This window comes from Catharus ustulatus, chromosome 12 (assembly GCF_009819885.2).
Source record: "Catharus ustulatus isolate bCatUst1 chromosome 12, bCatUst1.pri.v2, whole genome shotgun sequence".
NCBI classification, from domain to species: domain Eukaryota; kingdom Metazoa; phylum Chordata; class Aves; order Passeriformes; family Turdidae; genus Catharus; species Catharus ustulatus.
Window position 1 is genome coordinate 15,045,878 of NC_046232.1, and position 16,965 is coordinate 15,062,842.

General features: G+C 43.6%; 1 protein-coding gene across 4 annotated transcripts in view; it reads left to right on the forward strand.

The window, feature by feature from the left end:
* The window catches only part of SV2B (synaptic vesicle glycoprotein 2B), a 66,158-nt gene extending 50,738 nt beyond the window's left edge, over positions 1–15,420 (forward strand). For all 4 annotated transcript variants that reach the window (XM_033070578.1, XM_033070576.1, XM_033070579.2 and 1 more), the window contains 7 exons: positions 1,353–1,463; positions 2,543–2,631; positions 3,349–3,513; positions 6,005–6,138; positions 6,849–7,049; positions 9,286–9,445; positions 10,466–15,420. In XM_033070578.1, the coding sequence (XP_032926469.1) occupies positions 1,353–1,463; positions 2,543–2,631; positions 3,349–3,513; positions 6,005–6,138; positions 6,849–7,049; positions 9,286–9,445; positions 10,466–10,649 (1,044 nt within the window). In that variant the 3' untranslated portion in view covers positions 10,650–15,420. The remainder of the gene's footprint in view (positions 1–1,352; positions 1,464–2,542; positions 2,632–3,348; positions 3,514–6,004; positions 6,139–6,848; positions 7,050–9,285; positions 9,446–10,465) is intronic.
* Positions 15,421–16,965: the final 1,545 nt, after the last annotated feature.

Consider the following 16,965-nt stretch of genomic DNA (forward strand, 5'->3'; position numbering starts at 1 on the left):
GCTCCATATTCAGAAGGGTTGTCAGGAAACTGTGCCTCTCGGGAGTGATCCTTCAAGGAAATTATAGTTTCATATCTGAGCATGACAATTGTGTGAAGGTTCATGTAGGATCTTAATGAGCATGTGTTATTTTTAGGCTACCAACCATTTGAGTAATGCAAGCCCTGATAGCAAAGGTGAGAGAGACGTTTTCTTTAAATCCATCACTGGCTTTGCTGTAACGCTGAGCTGGGAAATGAAGCTCAAATATAAGTACATATAAATATATATATCTCACGAAGTAGGGCACTATGAGAGTCTGAGCTGAGTGGGAGAATGAAGGAGGAGCTGTACAGCCTTTGTTGGTGCTCGTTACTCCATGCAAGAGTCGTGACTGCAGTGGAGGAGCTGGGCTGGGTATCACACCTCGAGGCAGCGGCTGAGTCGAGATGTACTGACACCCACTGGCACAGGGGCTGATCAGTGCTCCTGGGGTGGCACAAACTCAGCTTTTGTGTTCTTCTGATAGGCCAGAAGTTGTCAGTTTGTGGTGAGTCAGCTGGTATGGGACAGTTCCCAGATCTGACATTTATTCGGTGCCAGGAGGAGGAATGCGGAGACTCCGCAGCTGAGCCAAGGAGCTCGTTCACGCTCAGAAATTTATTCAGCAGATTTTCACCTCCTCCATCTGTTTACAAACAGTTCTGTTTTCCTTGAATATGTCCTTTAATTAAAGTTACTAAGCAAATATTTACCGTGATCCATTTGTAAGCTTTCCTGAGCAGTCCAGTTCAGGTATTCAGCAGTGAAAATTCAGACTCTTTTGGTGAAGCTAACTGATCGCATTGTGTGGGCTCACTTGATGGCAGGATACATTTTCATCTGCAAAGATTCCTATCTACACATTCATTTGTCACAGAAGTTCTGCCAGTGGTATTTAAAAGATGTTGAATGAGAAATATTCCTGCTAGTTGTCTTAGAAGAGTAAAATCCTGAATCCAGGAGTAAAATTCTTGAGTCCTAATTTGTAGTGTATCTGAAGATAGAGAAATAAGGTGGTATACAGGTACATTAGCCAGCAAATGAAAGATTGAAGTGGAAATGATGTACTTAAAATATTTCGTGGAAGAAGAGAGAGAGAGAGGATGAAGGGATGGATTAACAGAAGTAAGGAAGGCTTATTTCTGTTTATAGTCTCTTGTTGTAATTAAATCAATTAGCTCAATTGCTAATGCTAACTTTCAAGGAAAAAATAATATGGGTTATTAGGTAGAAATATTACCCAGAAGACAGTGGAATTTAAATCCACCCAAGATCAAATCTAGAAACTTCAGTCCAATTTTTTTCTTTTTCTTTTTTTTTTTTCTCTCCAGGTTTCCTATATCAAAACTCCAAAGCAAGTAGATGAATTTATTGAAATCCAGAGCTCAACAGGGACCTGGTACCAGCGGTGGCTGGTCAGAATCACAACTACTTTAAAACAGGTAAAGAGAAGGAAAAAACTGCACACAGTGCCCCAGTGCCTCTTTGCCTCAGGTCATTGTACCTTGAAACCCTGACTCTCATCTCACAAAACCTTCTGTTTTTTGCAAAGAGGTGCAATCTGACTGCCCTTTCTGTTCAGATGTGTGCACCTGCCAGCCCCAAAAAGCCCCTGTGAGCATCACTGTCATCCAGCAGTGCAGAGCTTCCAGGACCAGTCACAGCCCGAGCTCTTGGCTCTCCTCCTGAGCAGATAAATATTGATCCTCTCTCCCCAGGCCTAAGTGGAATTACCACCTGCAGTGGAGGCAGAAAGTGTTTGCTCTTTGTTCCTGCTGAGACCAAGTTTCTAAGGATTTTATATCGTCTGCTAGGCTAATTTAACCTTTCACATCTGCTGTGCTGCTCACCTAATGCCCATGTAGGACTGTGAAAAACCTTGCTAGAATGTCTAGTCTGGAAGGATAAGCTGAAAATAAAGCAACATTTTCTTAATTAATAGCAATGCAGGTGCTATACTATTACTATACTTACATGGTAAGGTAAGAGCTTGAGGACTTACATCTCCTCACGTTCTTGGAGCATTTTCTGCAATGAATCAAGAGCAGATCTTCGTCTGCCTTCTGCTTGGCTTCATCCCTACCTGATTCCATCTTATACCTCCTGAAGTGCCAGCTGTGTTTGGGCTTTTGCTCTTCTGAGAGCTTTTGATCTCAGTTTGAAAGCACTCCTGACACTATACATATATTTGAAAAGAAAAAGTCAGAGGGTCTAGGAATAATCTCATATCCACATTTGCTGATATAACCTGAGAGACACTGCCTCACATCCAGCCCTAATCATGCACTCCAGCTCATTACAGAGGGCTCAGATCAAGTGCTCTTGCATTGAACTGAATAAGTGATTTTTTTGTAAGCCATTTACTTGATAAATATAATTTTGGGGAAAAAAAAGCCTCACATCTGACCTTCCCCCAATGAACCTATTTTTCTGATATTGGGTTTATGATGCACTCAGAAATTAAGCTGTCAGATGTCTGCTGGGGTGTCCTGGAAGCTAATTCCTTCTTGTGGATTTGTAGGTTTGGGACAACGTGCTATATTGCTTAACAGCCCAGTACAGGATGAACACACTGATGCTGGCTGTGGTTTGGTTTACAATGGCCTTAAGGTAAGGAAGATATTTCTTTATATTTTTCAGGGAACTAAAGCACTATTCAGAGTCTGAATAATTATTTACACATGTAAATTAACTATTACAAAATTAATCCTGGTTTTATTTTAAAGAGTCTTTGTGAACTAAGCCTTGCTCTCCTACAAATATTGATCAATCTGATTGCTTTATGTGAAGTACAAGGTGCTTTGAACAAATCAGGACTTGAGAAGTGGTTGGTAGCACAGTAATAAATTGACTTTCTCACCTTTAGATCCTTCATTTGATCTTGTCCACACTCACACCCAAAAGACACAACCCCGCCAGATTCTCAGCTCTTCCTTAGTCTAGATCAAAACCACTCAGGGGAGTCTAAATCTACACTACAGGTAAATTTTGTCTAATTCTCACTTGAACTGCACACTTGCAGGAATCAGCCCAATTCGTTTCTGCTCTGCTAATTTAATGGGTAGCAAGGTTAGCACGTTTCTTTATTCCCCAGCCAAGGGGAATTGAAATGAATTGTCCTGCTTCAAGTGCAAGGGAATGGACCAACATTCTGAGATCAGCAGGGTGCTCAGGGTGCAGAAACACTTTGCTCAGTCCTGTGTCAGAACTGAGCAAGAATTTGTGTCAGACATGCATTCACATTTGGAATTTGACAAGCTGACAAGCTGTGAAGTAGATCTTTGGAAGAGTCTTGTGTCCCTGATGTGTGTCCCACTCCTGCTGCAGTTACTACGGCCTTATTGTCTGGTTCCCTGACATGATCCGCTACTTCCAAGATGAGGCGTATGAATCCCGAGTGAAGATCTTTGATGAGGAAGAAGTGTCCCATTTCACCTTTAACTTCACCCTGGAAAACCAGATCCACAGAAATGGGGAGTACAGGAATGACAAGTAAGTGAACAGAACTTGCTTTGATGTATTCAAACTGAAATAATTTCTAGAAAGCCCTTTCTTTTCTATTTTCCATCAACTTGAACCTCTCTGTTGTTCTTTTGGACACTCAATCTAAATCTCTCAAGTCCCACAGGCAGGTTTGACAGACAAAATATGATTTTAATATGTTTTTGCACCTCCTTTGCCTCTGTCACTGGCTTGTGCAGGACCCAGGGGATGCCTGTGAGGCTTCCAGCAGGATCAGGGCAGTGAATGCACCTGGTGTGCTGGGCAGCCCTAAATGCAAGGGTGACTTCTTTTTCCTTAGCCCACACTGACATCTACTGGGCTTGGGCAGCCACTGGTAATGAAATTGCTGCTTTATTTCCAAAATAAAAAGCTATTTCTTCTTGCAGTCCTGTACATGAATGACTCCAGTCTCCACCTGCAGCCCATTAGTGCAAGCTGGGCCATACTGGGGTGCTTCTCCCACTGAAGTCATTATCTCTCTACAGAGGAGTGTGTCACCTTCTCTTTTAGTGTTTTGAAGGCAGTGAATTTACTCCAGCAGAACATCACATCTTTCCTTCACTTTTCCCTCCTGTTTGGGCTGGACTTGTTTTATCTTCTGTGTCCAGCCTGGAGCCCAATCACTCACAATGTAAATCCTAGCATTTCCATGACTACTTTTCAAAACCTAAAAAAAAAAAAAAGGGAAAAATATCTCTGTGTAATTTCTGTGATTTCATTGCCCTGGGTAGACCTAACAGGATGCTACTCCAGCTGCCTTGCTGGATATTCAATATCACACTCTTTGTTTTAACCTTCACAGCTGGAACCACGTCTCATTGCCCAGCCAGGTTGCTCCAATCCCCCCAGGAACTATTTGTCTCCATTTCCTTGTTATATATTTGATACACATTGGTGGGGGACCCCAAGCTGTGTCCCATGTCCTTCCATACACCTTCCCTGCAGCAAGGAGCTGAGCTTGATGATGCAAACCTAGCCCCACAATTCCTGTTCCCCAAAAGAAAGTGATGAAAAGTGTATGTTGGTCAAATTTAGGGATTTGGGACTTTTTTTTTCTGCCTAGGGGAGGTGCTGAATTTTCACTAACTTCATTGAGAATTGAGGTTACTCAGCACCTTGCTGGATGAAGACATAAAACTGTGATGTAAATCACTATTCTCCTACCTTGGCTCTTTCCATTTCAAACACTCAAACCCTCATCAAGCTAAATTGCAATAATGCCCAGAAGTTATCTCAGTGTGGTTTACAGCTGTGTTTTCCCTGCAGCCCTAGGCTGTGAGCTAAAACTCCATGGATCACCAGGCCATTGCTATCTGACTTTCTAAAGTTGAGTGTTAAGTAAGCAAACTGCAGGGGGAAAAGGGTTTTAACAGCCTTTAGGAGTAAATACATCACTGGCAAATACATCACTGAGCAAATGCAGAACAGCTTAAGTTTTGCTGTAACCTGTGAGACCCTCTACATGGAGCAAAACACTTGAATAATCTTCTTGAGGTATTTTGTGCATTAATAATTTCTGTTAGTAGGCTCAGTCAAGAAGCCCTGCAGTGCTCATTTAAAGGTGTAAACAACCATCACGTTACGCTGTGTTAAAAGTGCTCAATTCAATTAAGCTGTAGAGGATATGTTAGAAGGTTTTTTTTCATCTGCTGACAGTCATGGCCTCTTTAACTAGAGCAATAATGCTTGTTCCTAATAGCTCCTTACATCTTCTAAACATGCCTGTGCATTACCTAATACATCTTCTCAGTGTTCCTGCAAAATCTCACAGGTAAATCAATATTGTGTCATCCTTCAGGCAGCCAGGTCAGACATGTCACGCTTCCCATCAGAGGAGAAATCAATCACCCGACACAGTTTATTATTTTTAGTGAAATCTGTTTTCATTACATGATAAGTAATAAAACTCAAACAGAGATGGTTACAAGCAGAACTCAGATAATCCCCCCACTCTCTCCAGAATCCCCACTGCATTTTCACTTTAAAAATCACTTTGAGTTTAAACAACTGTCAGAAACCTTTCACCAAATGGCTCAATAAGCTCCTGATAATGTCTGGTTTTATTTATGATGGAGGAAGGGGGAGACTAAAGAAGGCAGCAAGGTCAGCTCATGAAGGAAATGCCCTGCATTAAGTGAAATTCTGTTCTTCAGGCAGACTAGGACTGAACATGAGAGGATTTGTGTCCCCTCTGCTTTAGAAGCACATTTTCTCAGATGTGATTATTTTGAGGAATAGAAAAACTACCCAAATCCTAAAAGATTCATGTCTCTTTAAAAAATATATCTCTCTTCAAACCCTTCTCTCCTAATAAAACACAGCAGGACCTGGAGGGAGTTATGCATTCAAGCAACACTTTTTCTGTAAATGACACCAGAAATGGGAATTAGTGCTCTGTCCCTTGAAACAGCCACTGCACACTACACAGTGTAAAAAATATCTTAAAGCACAGAGTAAAGTTCTGTTTCGTGCCCCACAGATTTATTGGCATGAAATTCAAGGAAGTGAAATTTGAGGATTCATTATTTGAGGATTGCTACTTTGAAGATGTGAGATCCAGTGAGACCTTCTTTGAAAACTGCACCATCATCTCTACTGTCTTTTATAACACCGGTAATGGGATTCCCACTGCAGTGTCATCTTTGTAACTAGGAACTATTTATCAGAAAATTGTTTCATTAGAACTGTTTTATCTGCTTTCTTGGAGAAAGGATGGTAAGGATCTGTGTGTTTGAGTGTGTGCTGGGTACTTAGAGTGATGCTGGAGGAAAAGATGCATTTGGAAGAAGAGCTGAGGTTGCTCCATCAGTGATTTTAACCCCATGGTTTCTGATATCTCTGAGTGTTACATGGGAAATGCAAAATTCTGTGGTAAGGCCCTGACAGGTTAAAGTAATGGCAAAACTCTCAGCACTTTACATCTGTACTCAACAAAACTGGCTTAAAATATAATTTCAAGCCACCGGCAGTTGAAGGTCATCAACAGTAAAATAGTCACTAATTTATACCAAAAAACCCTATTAATTTCTACTCTAATAAAGAAAAAAATTATAATGCTAAGAAAAACCAAAGCCTGTATTGCCCTGTCCTTGTGGCATGGAGATACTTGTACAGGTGGCTCCTCAAATAAAAGGAGTGCATGAGCTTGCATCTACCAGGAGCCAAGGACTCAGCCAGAGTTTGCCACTAATAAATTTCCACTGAAATAAATACTCCCTGGCCACTTCCACTGGATGGGAAACTTCTCTTGGGTCTTTGGTTTGTCCTTGCCGTTGTATGGAGTTCACCAAGCAGGGTCAAGCCTTTGCCTCTTTCCCTCTCAGACCTCTACGAACACAAATTCATCGACTGCAGGCTCATCAACACCACGTTCATGAACGAGAAGGAAGGCTGCCACATCGACTTTGAGGAGGACAATGATTTTCTGATCTACCTGGTCAGCTTCCTGGGCAGCCTGTCCGTGCTGCCAGGCAACATCATCTCTGCACTGCTCATGGACAAAATCGGGAGGATAAAGATGATTGGTGAGTGGGGACAGGGGTGATGGGGCAGGACGTGGAGGGAGCACAGCCCTGCAGAGAGCCCTGCCTGGTGTGAAGGGCTCTCTGTGGGGATGAGACATCCCCAAAACAAAAGGAGCAGAAGGATAAAGACTAGAGGGTGAGGCAGGTGATCTACTCCATGGCAGTGAGCAAATTATCTACTCCCTGCTTCCTCACCCTTTTCTTTGTGTTTGTAGTATCTTATTTTATTATTATTATTTTGCCTTTTGTATCAAATCCTGCATGTTTTTCCAGTGTTCAGCAAAACAGTCAGAGCTAAAAAAGGACCTCAGTCCTGTTGAGTTGCTGCTGAAGTCCAAAGCCTCTGTATAAATAAATGAACATTTTGCTTGTAGCAATGAATATTCACAAAGGTTATTTGATGTGGCAGCTTGACAGCCCAGGAGTTCCCTCTTTTGGTTTTTATCTGATTTTCAAATGATTGCACAAGCAGCTTCAAAGACCATATTGTAAATTAAGTGACCATGTCACAGCCAAGAAAGGAGCCACCCTTTAGCATCATGGAATGAGTTATGGAGTTATCACCTTATCAGCTTTATGAATACCTTGGGAATTGCTGGTGTTGCAGCCTGCAGGGTTCAGACCTTGCTCTCCAGGCACTATGGGAATCATGCCCTAAGGGACAGCCAAAGGAAGGCGATAAAATCAGGGATGTGGCTCAGGGGTAAGGGATGAATCGCTCTCTTGAGCTCCTCTCTCTCCTCTGAGAACAGAGGGAAGGTTTAGCTCAGCCTCACCTTCAGACAGGTTAGAGTAGAGCAGATGACTGATGTCTCAGGAATGTACACTGAGGGAAAATGAGCATTCATGGGGTGAGTTTGGAAAAGACCCAAACAAACCAGGGGGTCTGTGAGAAATAAATTAGAGGAAGCTGAATGAGAATCAGATTGTCCATCCTGCAAACATGTCAGCATTTCAGCATTTTCATCTGGAATTGGGATGACAGCTGGAGCCCTAAATGCTTATTTCTCCTGCAAAACAAAGAGAACAGGACAAAAATTAGTAATGGCATGCTGAAATGTTTCACTATGGAATTTCCAATTGAAAGAACCTTCTGGCATCCCACCTGTATCACTCTGTCAAACATATTATTTCTGGTCAGCTTAACAGGAAAACTGAATTTCTCCTTTGTGTTACGTGTCTCGCTGAGGCTCCAGTTCATTTTTATCCCGTCCTGCCAAACCTTCTCTTGTACAAAACAGCAGATCTCATGGTGATCAGTGCTGGGCTGGACTTTTGCAGCAGGGGAATATCCACACCACTCTGTTGGGGTGCAGTTTGGCCTTGTACCATGGAGGAGAAGTGGGCATGAAGTCCTGCACAGGACTGTTCATAGGCAGGCCACTGCAGTGGCTAGATGCAACATAATGTCCAAATTGAAGCATTTTAGTTACACTTCAGCATCCAAATTATTTTGGATGGCAATAAATTGTCTCCAAAACCACCAAATGACAGAGAAAATTGATTGCTTCTCTGGTAATAAATGGAAATATTTCAGTGATAACAGAACATTCTGGTGAAATAGTTTGCTTTTTCACAAATTTCATCTTTCAGGTGGAAATTCCCAATGGGGTTGAAAGCCGTGATGTAGCTATTAATATTTCTGAATCTGAACTGTGCCTAACTGAGCATGAATGCTCTCACTTTCTCCCTTGGTGATGTTCATAAAATTATGGCTCCTGTGCAAATGTGCCATGAAATCTAATGATGTTCTTATAATTAAAAGAGACCTCAAGTGCTTCATACAAGTGACTGTAAATTATCCTAATTGGGAGTAGAAATGTGTCAAGTGACTTCAATACGATATGAAATGCACAAGCTTATCACTTCAAACTCAAGCTGAAAAACCTTCACAATGATGCTTCCTCCTCATTGACTTTGATGTTTATTTGCCTCTGCTCTTCCTGGGTCCATCTGGAAGTCTGAGATGCTGGAAGCCCGCCTGGAAAAGCCTGTCTTCAGAGTCTTTGTAGGGCAGGACTATCAGCAAGATCAGGTGGACATTGAGAACACTTTCAGGCTGGTTTCCAGCATCAGAGAATGACAGATAGGCAGCACCGAGATGGTTTTGGGTTCTCACAGATTTATTTATTGGGATGAAATGCCATCACTGGAAGCCATCTCTAACAAATGTGTTTGCTCAGCTGTGGACAGGGGGAGCTGGTGCCAGCGTTTTTGTGTTGGTTTCCCCCCACAGGTGGCTCGATGCTGATCTCAGCCGTGTGCTGCTTCTTCCTGTTCTTTGGGAACAGCGAGTCGGCGATGATCGGCTGGCAGTGCCTCTTCTGCGGGGCCAGCATCGCCGCCTGGAACGCCCTGGATGTCATCACCGTGGAGCTCTACCCCACCGACAAAAGGTGCTCAGCACATTCCTCCTTTTACTCTCCACCCTCTCCCTGGTTCCCAATGGAAAAAGCTGCCCTAGAGACATGTGGGTGGGGGATTTGTGTATTTTTATTTATTTTACTTTCAGCAGTCCTTCAGGGTTGTGTAATCCTGGGTCAGAAGAGATGTTTTCAAGTATAATTCTGTATGTGTGGCAGGTTGAACACAGGGATAACGTGGACATATGGAAATTAGGGGCTGATAAAACAATAAATCATAGAATCATGTTATCACAGAATGGTTTGGGTTGGAAGGGACCTTAAAGATCAACCAGTTCCAAACCCCATGCCATGGGCAGGGACACTAAATGAAATCTGTAATTTCCATGGATGTGTATGGAGGTCTGGCCTTTCACACTGCATCCCCAAACCTCTCGTCATGGCTCATCAGTGGGGCAGCCCTGCCCTCCAAAACCTGAAAAAAAACATGTGCACAGAGTGATTTGGGATATGGGGTAGGACAGGAGACTTTGGGATAATGTTTTGCAGATTAAATCTTTCCTTACAACATTACAAGCCCCTTTTTGCCTTTTTCAGACTGTTGGGGAAAGCCAGAAATGAAGGGAAAGGACTCTACTTTGAAAGTAGCGTGCATTTTAGCTGGTGGCTGAAACAGGATTTGGAGGAGAGCTGTGATTGATTCTCTGGTGACAACCCACTCCAGGCAGCCCTTGGAAGGGCTTTGAGGAGATCTAGAGCAGATTTTGTCTTGCTGTCTTTGAGGAGGGCAAAGGCTGACAGAGCGGGCCACTCTAGGGCTAGGGAGAAAGTGAGATGAAAATGAGAAATGAGTGCACACAGACATTCTCCTCATCCACATAAATACGCAAAACAGTTGCATCTATTCATCTACTTATTTATTCTGTCCAGTTTTACTTGCTAGAAGCTTAGCCTGTGCAATATAAGATCATTCACAAAATTACCCATCCAACCTTCTGTAGTTGTGCCAGAACCTCCCTCCTAACCATTGCTTTCTGCTTTTCCTCCCCACAGGGCAACAGCCTTTGGCATCCTCAATGGGCTTTGCAAGTTTGGTGCCATCCTGGGGAACTCCATCTTTTCCTCCTTCGTGGGGATCACCAAGGTGGTTCCCATCCTCCTGGCCTCCTCCGCCCTGGTGGGAGGGGGTCTGCTCGCCTTGCGCCTGCCAGAGACTCGAGAGCAGGTCCTGATGTGAGCAGCAGAGGCCAGGGGGTGTGGGGGGAGGGCAGATGTAGAAGAAGAACAAAAAAGAGCCATGTCTGGAATACCCAAAACGTTGGAAGCTGTTCTGTCGATACCTCAAAGCAGACGGCAGAGGGGAAGAAGAACCCGCAGGGACATGAACAAAACATCATCTCTGACCTTACTACAGCCACGACTGGTGCATGCAGCCCCCACACACCCCTTGCAGAGCTTGGGTTCCACCCTGCCTATGCTGGGAGCCCCTCCTGTCCCCGTCCAGCCCCCTGCAAGGACACCAGACAGCGCTCTGAGCCCGCCTGGGTGTGACACAGGAGGACAGACCCCGACCCTCCTGGCTGTGAGACCCTGCCCATCCTCTGGGACACACAGAGCATCCAGGGGAGCCAGGCAACAAACCTGCTGGAGGTGAGCTCCAGCAACAGGGCTAAGAGTTGCAGATGTGGCCAAGCACCCCAGCTGTCTTGATTTTGGGATCACCACTCCACCCACTGGAAGAGGGAGAGTCCTGATTTCTCGAGGATGTGAGGGTGGGTGCTCAGCTGTCTCAGAAGACTCAGAGCTTCAAAGCCCTTTACTGTCTTCACTTGGGCAAAATCACTAGGCACCTTCTTGCTGTGGAAGAGAAATACCTAAATAATTATATATATATATGTGTATTTACACCTACATAGGTTTGCAAACCTACATACACCCATTGAAGTGATCAGCTGTTAAAATTTAGGATTTTTAATTTCTGCACCCTTAAGGGGATTCTAAGAGTGACACTAAAACCAAATCCCAGTAATTCAAGATTATCAGGAGTCATGACCAATTTAGTGATACTTTATTCTTTACATCAGATACCAAATATTTAAATGTATTAGTGGCTGGGAATATATATTTCTATAATGATTAAGAGGGGTTTTTTTTTCCTACAGCTTTCACAGAGGAGAAATTGATATGATATTGGAGCATTCCACAAACCAAATGTGTATATATATTATCCAGTGTAAATAGGAGATTTTTGCCTAATATCTAGAATATGGTAACTGTGAATTTACCAGCATTTTAGCCATATTATTTGAAGAATATGATGCTTGATTTTCTAATATACTTGGGTCTCATTGAAACACTGTAAGCACAGTTACTTAAAGCCATTTAACTTGTTACACAGGGAATGCACACAGCAAGCTTTCACTGTACAGAACATTAAATTCCCCATTAAGTGGCACAGTTTAGTTTGAGATGCTGTGGACAACATTTCTGAAATTCTTGTGCCATTTTTATCATACGAGTTAAATCCTCTTGCACCTAGAGGCAAAGTGAGTTGTGTATTTTGGGGCGTTTTGGTGTTTTTTCTTGGGAAACCAGAATGAAAAGCATCCTGTTCAATAACACACCAGAGCTCACATTGGATAAGATTACACTAATTTTACCCTCTCCACAAGCTCAGCAATAGACCAGAATTGATCAGAAACCACCTCAGTGCAGCTAATTTGTCGAACCAGGATATTTTGTGGCATAAAAAGTTATTTTGTACTTTTGCTGGTGATCTTCTCATTTACCTTTTGTTGGATCTTCTTAATATTTTTTTTTTGTTAGTTTTTGCTTGTTTGGTGATTTTTTTTAAGAAAACCAAGCAAGGCTAGGCTGAAACCTGCAGGAGTGATGTCTCACACCCCTGCCTTTGGCTGCACAGGCTGCAGCTCTGGGAGTCAGCATGGTGCTGCTGCAGGGGCAGCTGAAGGACACACAGCAGGCTTGGATCACAAGCAGCAAATCCTTGCCAATGAGGCAAAATCCTCTAATGAGCATCACTTCTATCATTGTGTCAATGAGGGATAAACACTCGTGGATCAGCAAGGCTACAATGGGCTGTTTGAGATTTTTGACCTTTATTTTGTGGTTTATGAAATTGATAAAATCACAAACTGCTGTAATAACTGAGCTTATATTATGCCTCATTTCTTCATTTTATGGGTAGCTTAGGGCTTTGTTTTTTATTATTTATTTTATTTATTTGTCTTCAAAACAGCAAGATTCCTTCTCTAAGGTAGCAGTGAATGTAATTATGTCCTTTGGCAGCAGTTCACAGCTTCTGTTCAGAATCACAGCCCAGAATGTGGGTTTTTTCCTCTAAGAATATCTGGTCTTTTTGCATGATGAGAAACTTTTTAAATATGTATTTTAACACAAAAGATCACCATGACCTTTAGGTTTCATCCGTTTTTTTGGGCTGTGCTTGCCAATTATCACATTGCAGCTGGGCAGGAGGGTGAAATTTTGCTTCATTTGCTGGACTATTCACTTTTGCTGCTCTGAGGAGCCAGAACCTATTTGTTTAAATATTTATTTTACATAACATTCCTATTTACATGTCACCCAATGCTCACAGCAAACCTATTTGTGTTCTCCATTGACATTTTGCAGTGACATTAATGACATCATTTATTTTGCACAACTTCCCTGTTAATTTTCAGAGAAAAAGAAGAACATGAAATCTTGAGGTGATAGAAATGGCAAGGTAATATTAGGGAACATTATCCAACCTTAGAAACCTTTCTTGCTTACAGAATGGCTCTTTCACAGGCTGCTAAATCTCACCTCACAGACAAGCTGGGACAAGGATCTCATTGTCAATGTCACCTGGAAATTCTTTGCAGCCCTAAAACCCATGGGTCAGCCCCATGAGGGCTAAGGGATATTTATTGCACGTGTTGGGACAAGGCTCCTAGCCCTGGCTTGACCAGGGAGTTTGTGATGGAACAGGAGGGAGCAAACACACACCACAGCTGGCATGTGAGAGCCTGAGGTAAAGGAAACAGTGAGCAGAGAAGGAAGAAAGGAAAAGCTAAGGAGAGCTCCCATCACCTGGCTGAGCCAGGGTTGGACTGAAGGGATTCCCTTTATTCCCATTATTCCCATTATTCCCATTATTCCCATTATTCCCAGCTGAAAGGCAGAGGCAATGCGTGGGACCCTGCTCAGGCCCTGTGCCCAGCTGGACACGACCTGCCCTGGATATTCCTGCTTCTTCAGGAGCAGAGAGATCCAGAGCAACAGCTCCAGCTCAGGCATTGCATTTGTGACACCTGGGCTGACATCTCCCCCCAATTCTGTAGGGACAGCTTAGTCCCAGTGTGTTTGTTTGCTGTCCTTGCCATGGTGTAAATCAGTGTAGGCATCACACTGCTGCTCTCCAGAGTAAAACAGCTGCTGGCTGCAGACCCCTCTGCCTTGGCTGGGGTTTGTTTTGGGCTCAGTTTCAAGACTTGGCCACCTGCTAGGCTTAGCCTCAGTCATGGATCCTTGAGCCTCAAGCAAGGGAAGATTTCTCTTCAGGCACCTCCTCTGATGGCTCAGCTCCAGCACACCTCCTCCCTCAGTTCCCTGCCCTCTGCCTTGGATACACTGGACCATCCATGGAGAAATCTGCTGACCACAGGTCCCCTGATGTCTCTGCACAGCTCTATTTCCACAGATTCATGAACTTTACTGCAACAGGGACACAGAGGACCAAGGCAGGGGACTTGCCTTAAATCCCAAAGATCTCTTCCAGAGGACAGCTGGATCTCCTCATGCATGAGTGGCACACCAGGACAGCCACTTGGCCAGGGACATTGTGGCATGGGAAAGGTGAGTCTGGGGAGCCCAGACTGGCCTGCTGTGGCTTTGTGTCTTCAGCTCTGCAGCTGGAGTGGGAGGAGTCCATTGCTGAATTTCTGAGCAGGCAGACACAGGCTGTTACAGGAACACCAAGCACTGTTGATACTATTATTAAAGACTGGTGATATTACAATAAAGTTCTGCCTCCTTGTATTCCCTGTCGATTTAATGGGCTGTGGCACTGTGATTTATTTACTCCAGTTGTGCAGGACAGCTCCTGTCACTGTCTTTGGCTCTGCTACATCCTGGTGGTGGCTGCAGCTTGTGCTGGGTGGGGTGATCCCCTCCTTGCCCATATCAACATCACCCTTTGAAATCCCTTGAAAAGCTGTGGGACTTACAAATGGTGGTGTATGGATCTTTTGGACTATGAGAACCCATATCCAGAGGTTCTGCACACTGGGAAGTGCTCAGGCATCCTGATGTCCTTCAGTGATGCTGCAGAGGCACTGAGAGATGTTCCCCGAGCCTGGGAGTGGTCCAGCCCCAAGGCTGGGTTCACACAAGGGCACAGAGCAGGACTGCATGGAGCTGAGCTTTCTGCAGATGTCCAGGACCCTTCCAGGTCCTGCTTTGAGACCTCCAACAGCAGAATATACTCTGATGCTCTTAAGAAAGCCCTTGGTCCTTTTATATTCCCTGCTTATGTCCTTTGACTTTCCAAAGGAGTCACAAAACCTGAGAGGATATTTTTAGGTTTATGTAGATTTGAGCCCTATGCATTTTATTTTGCATTAAGTTTTTCCCTCAGTTCCTCACCCTTATATTAGCAAATGCTGCTTTTAGGATGAACCAAGCCTGGGAAATGTGAAGGAAACAAAATGAAATTAATTTCTTTGCTGTATGTGATGCTAGTGCTGTATAAATGTACACACACTGCAAGTCCCACTGTAAATAACACCTGGCATTGTGCTTTAATGGAAAGTTTCATTTAGATGTTCTGTCAACTCTGTGTGTGAAATAGCCAATTCCAGTCCCTTGGTTCCTTTTCTTCATTTAAAACCTTCTTTTATTTTTTTTTATTTCATCTGTGTCTGGTCGTCACTGGAAATTGCAGCTGTTCCAATGGACTTTGTTTTTGTTCTCTCTGTCACATTAAAAGGCTGGAAGAAAAAGAATGGCTCTTGTAGTGTTTGTATTTAATGTACATTTTGAGCCTTTTCACAAGGGCTATATTGGGTAACTTTGTACCCTGACACTGTGGTGACTTTCTTTGATGTTTGCTGCTTGTTCATCCTTCCTTTCTCAAACAATCCCAACTCAATTAAGTCTGCCTTCTACCACAATCCTTCCACACTGTGGACTTCCAAACACAGGACATAAAATCTTTACCCTGAAAAACTTTCTGGTAGGAGGAAGCATGAAATATCTTCAAATGCTGTGCAAGACCAAAAAGCTAAACTCTGCTTTATTACAAGAATGCATCCCCAAAGAAGCACTGCTTTTGAGGCTTGTGCACCATTTGACCACATACTCCCTTCTCTGATGTATTTCTAAGGATGTGAGCTCTTTATTTGCAGCTCTTTGTGTATATTTAACTGTCCAGGCCATGCTTTCAGAGCAATGACACACACAGCAGCAACTGTATAGGAAATGAGATCATGGCACAAGCAGTGGAGGCTGGCTGCCAGTCTATGGGGTTTATGCAAGAATTTCTTTATGTAGAACATAAAATGCAGTGATCCCACTTGTCCTGGGCCCACTGAAAGGTTTTGAGTCAGCTCTGGCTTGTTGTTAACATATTTAAATGGTGAAAAGTTGTTGGGATAATCAGTGATTAGTCCTCTCATCACATCCACTGCAACATGCTAAAGGTAATATTAAAATGAGAGATACAGAACCAGAGAGATTGGAAATGTAACAAATAAACCTTGAAGGTATTTCCATCATCAGTCAGGGGACTAAACCAGCATTTTCCCTCAACTTGGGTCCAGCTGGATCCCATAGGACCTGTCTGGGCTGGGGTTCCACTGGGTGAATCAGCCAGAAGAGCCTGGGGCTGATAAGGACTGGACTGGTCTCAGTTGGGAATAAATCAGTAAGGGTTGGTCTCAGGTGGGAATCAATCAGTAAGGACTGGTCTCAGGTGGGAATCAATCAGTAAGGACTGGTCTCAGGTGGGAATCAGTCAGTAAGGACTGGTCTCAGGTGGGAATCAATCAGTAAGGACCGGTCTCAGGTGGGAATCAGTCAGTAAGGACTGGTCTCAGGTGGGAATCGATCAGTAAGGACTGGTCTCAGGTGGGAATCAATCAGTAAGGACTGGTCTCAGATGGGAATCAATCTCTAAGGACTGGTCTCAGGTGGGAATCAATCAGTAAGGACTGGTCTCAGGTGGGAATCAATCTCTAAGGACTGGTCTCAGGTGGGAATCAATCAGTAAGGACTGGTCTCAGGTGGGAGCTGCCAGCTGTGACTCTTGCAGTGCTCATGTCCAACTGCAGAGTGCAGAGCTGTGGAGCCAACCTTTCCTGAGTCCCTTCTGTGTGTTCTGCCTGTAGGAGAACGTGCATCAGCAAACACCATCAGAAAGCATTTTCTGCAAAGTGAGTTTTTAGATAAAGGTCAGAGATTTGCACTGAAAGCCTTGGAGGTGCTTTTGAGTCGTTCTTACTCCAGGCTAGTTGACATTCTGCATAAGGCTGAAGTCTCAGTAAGCAGAA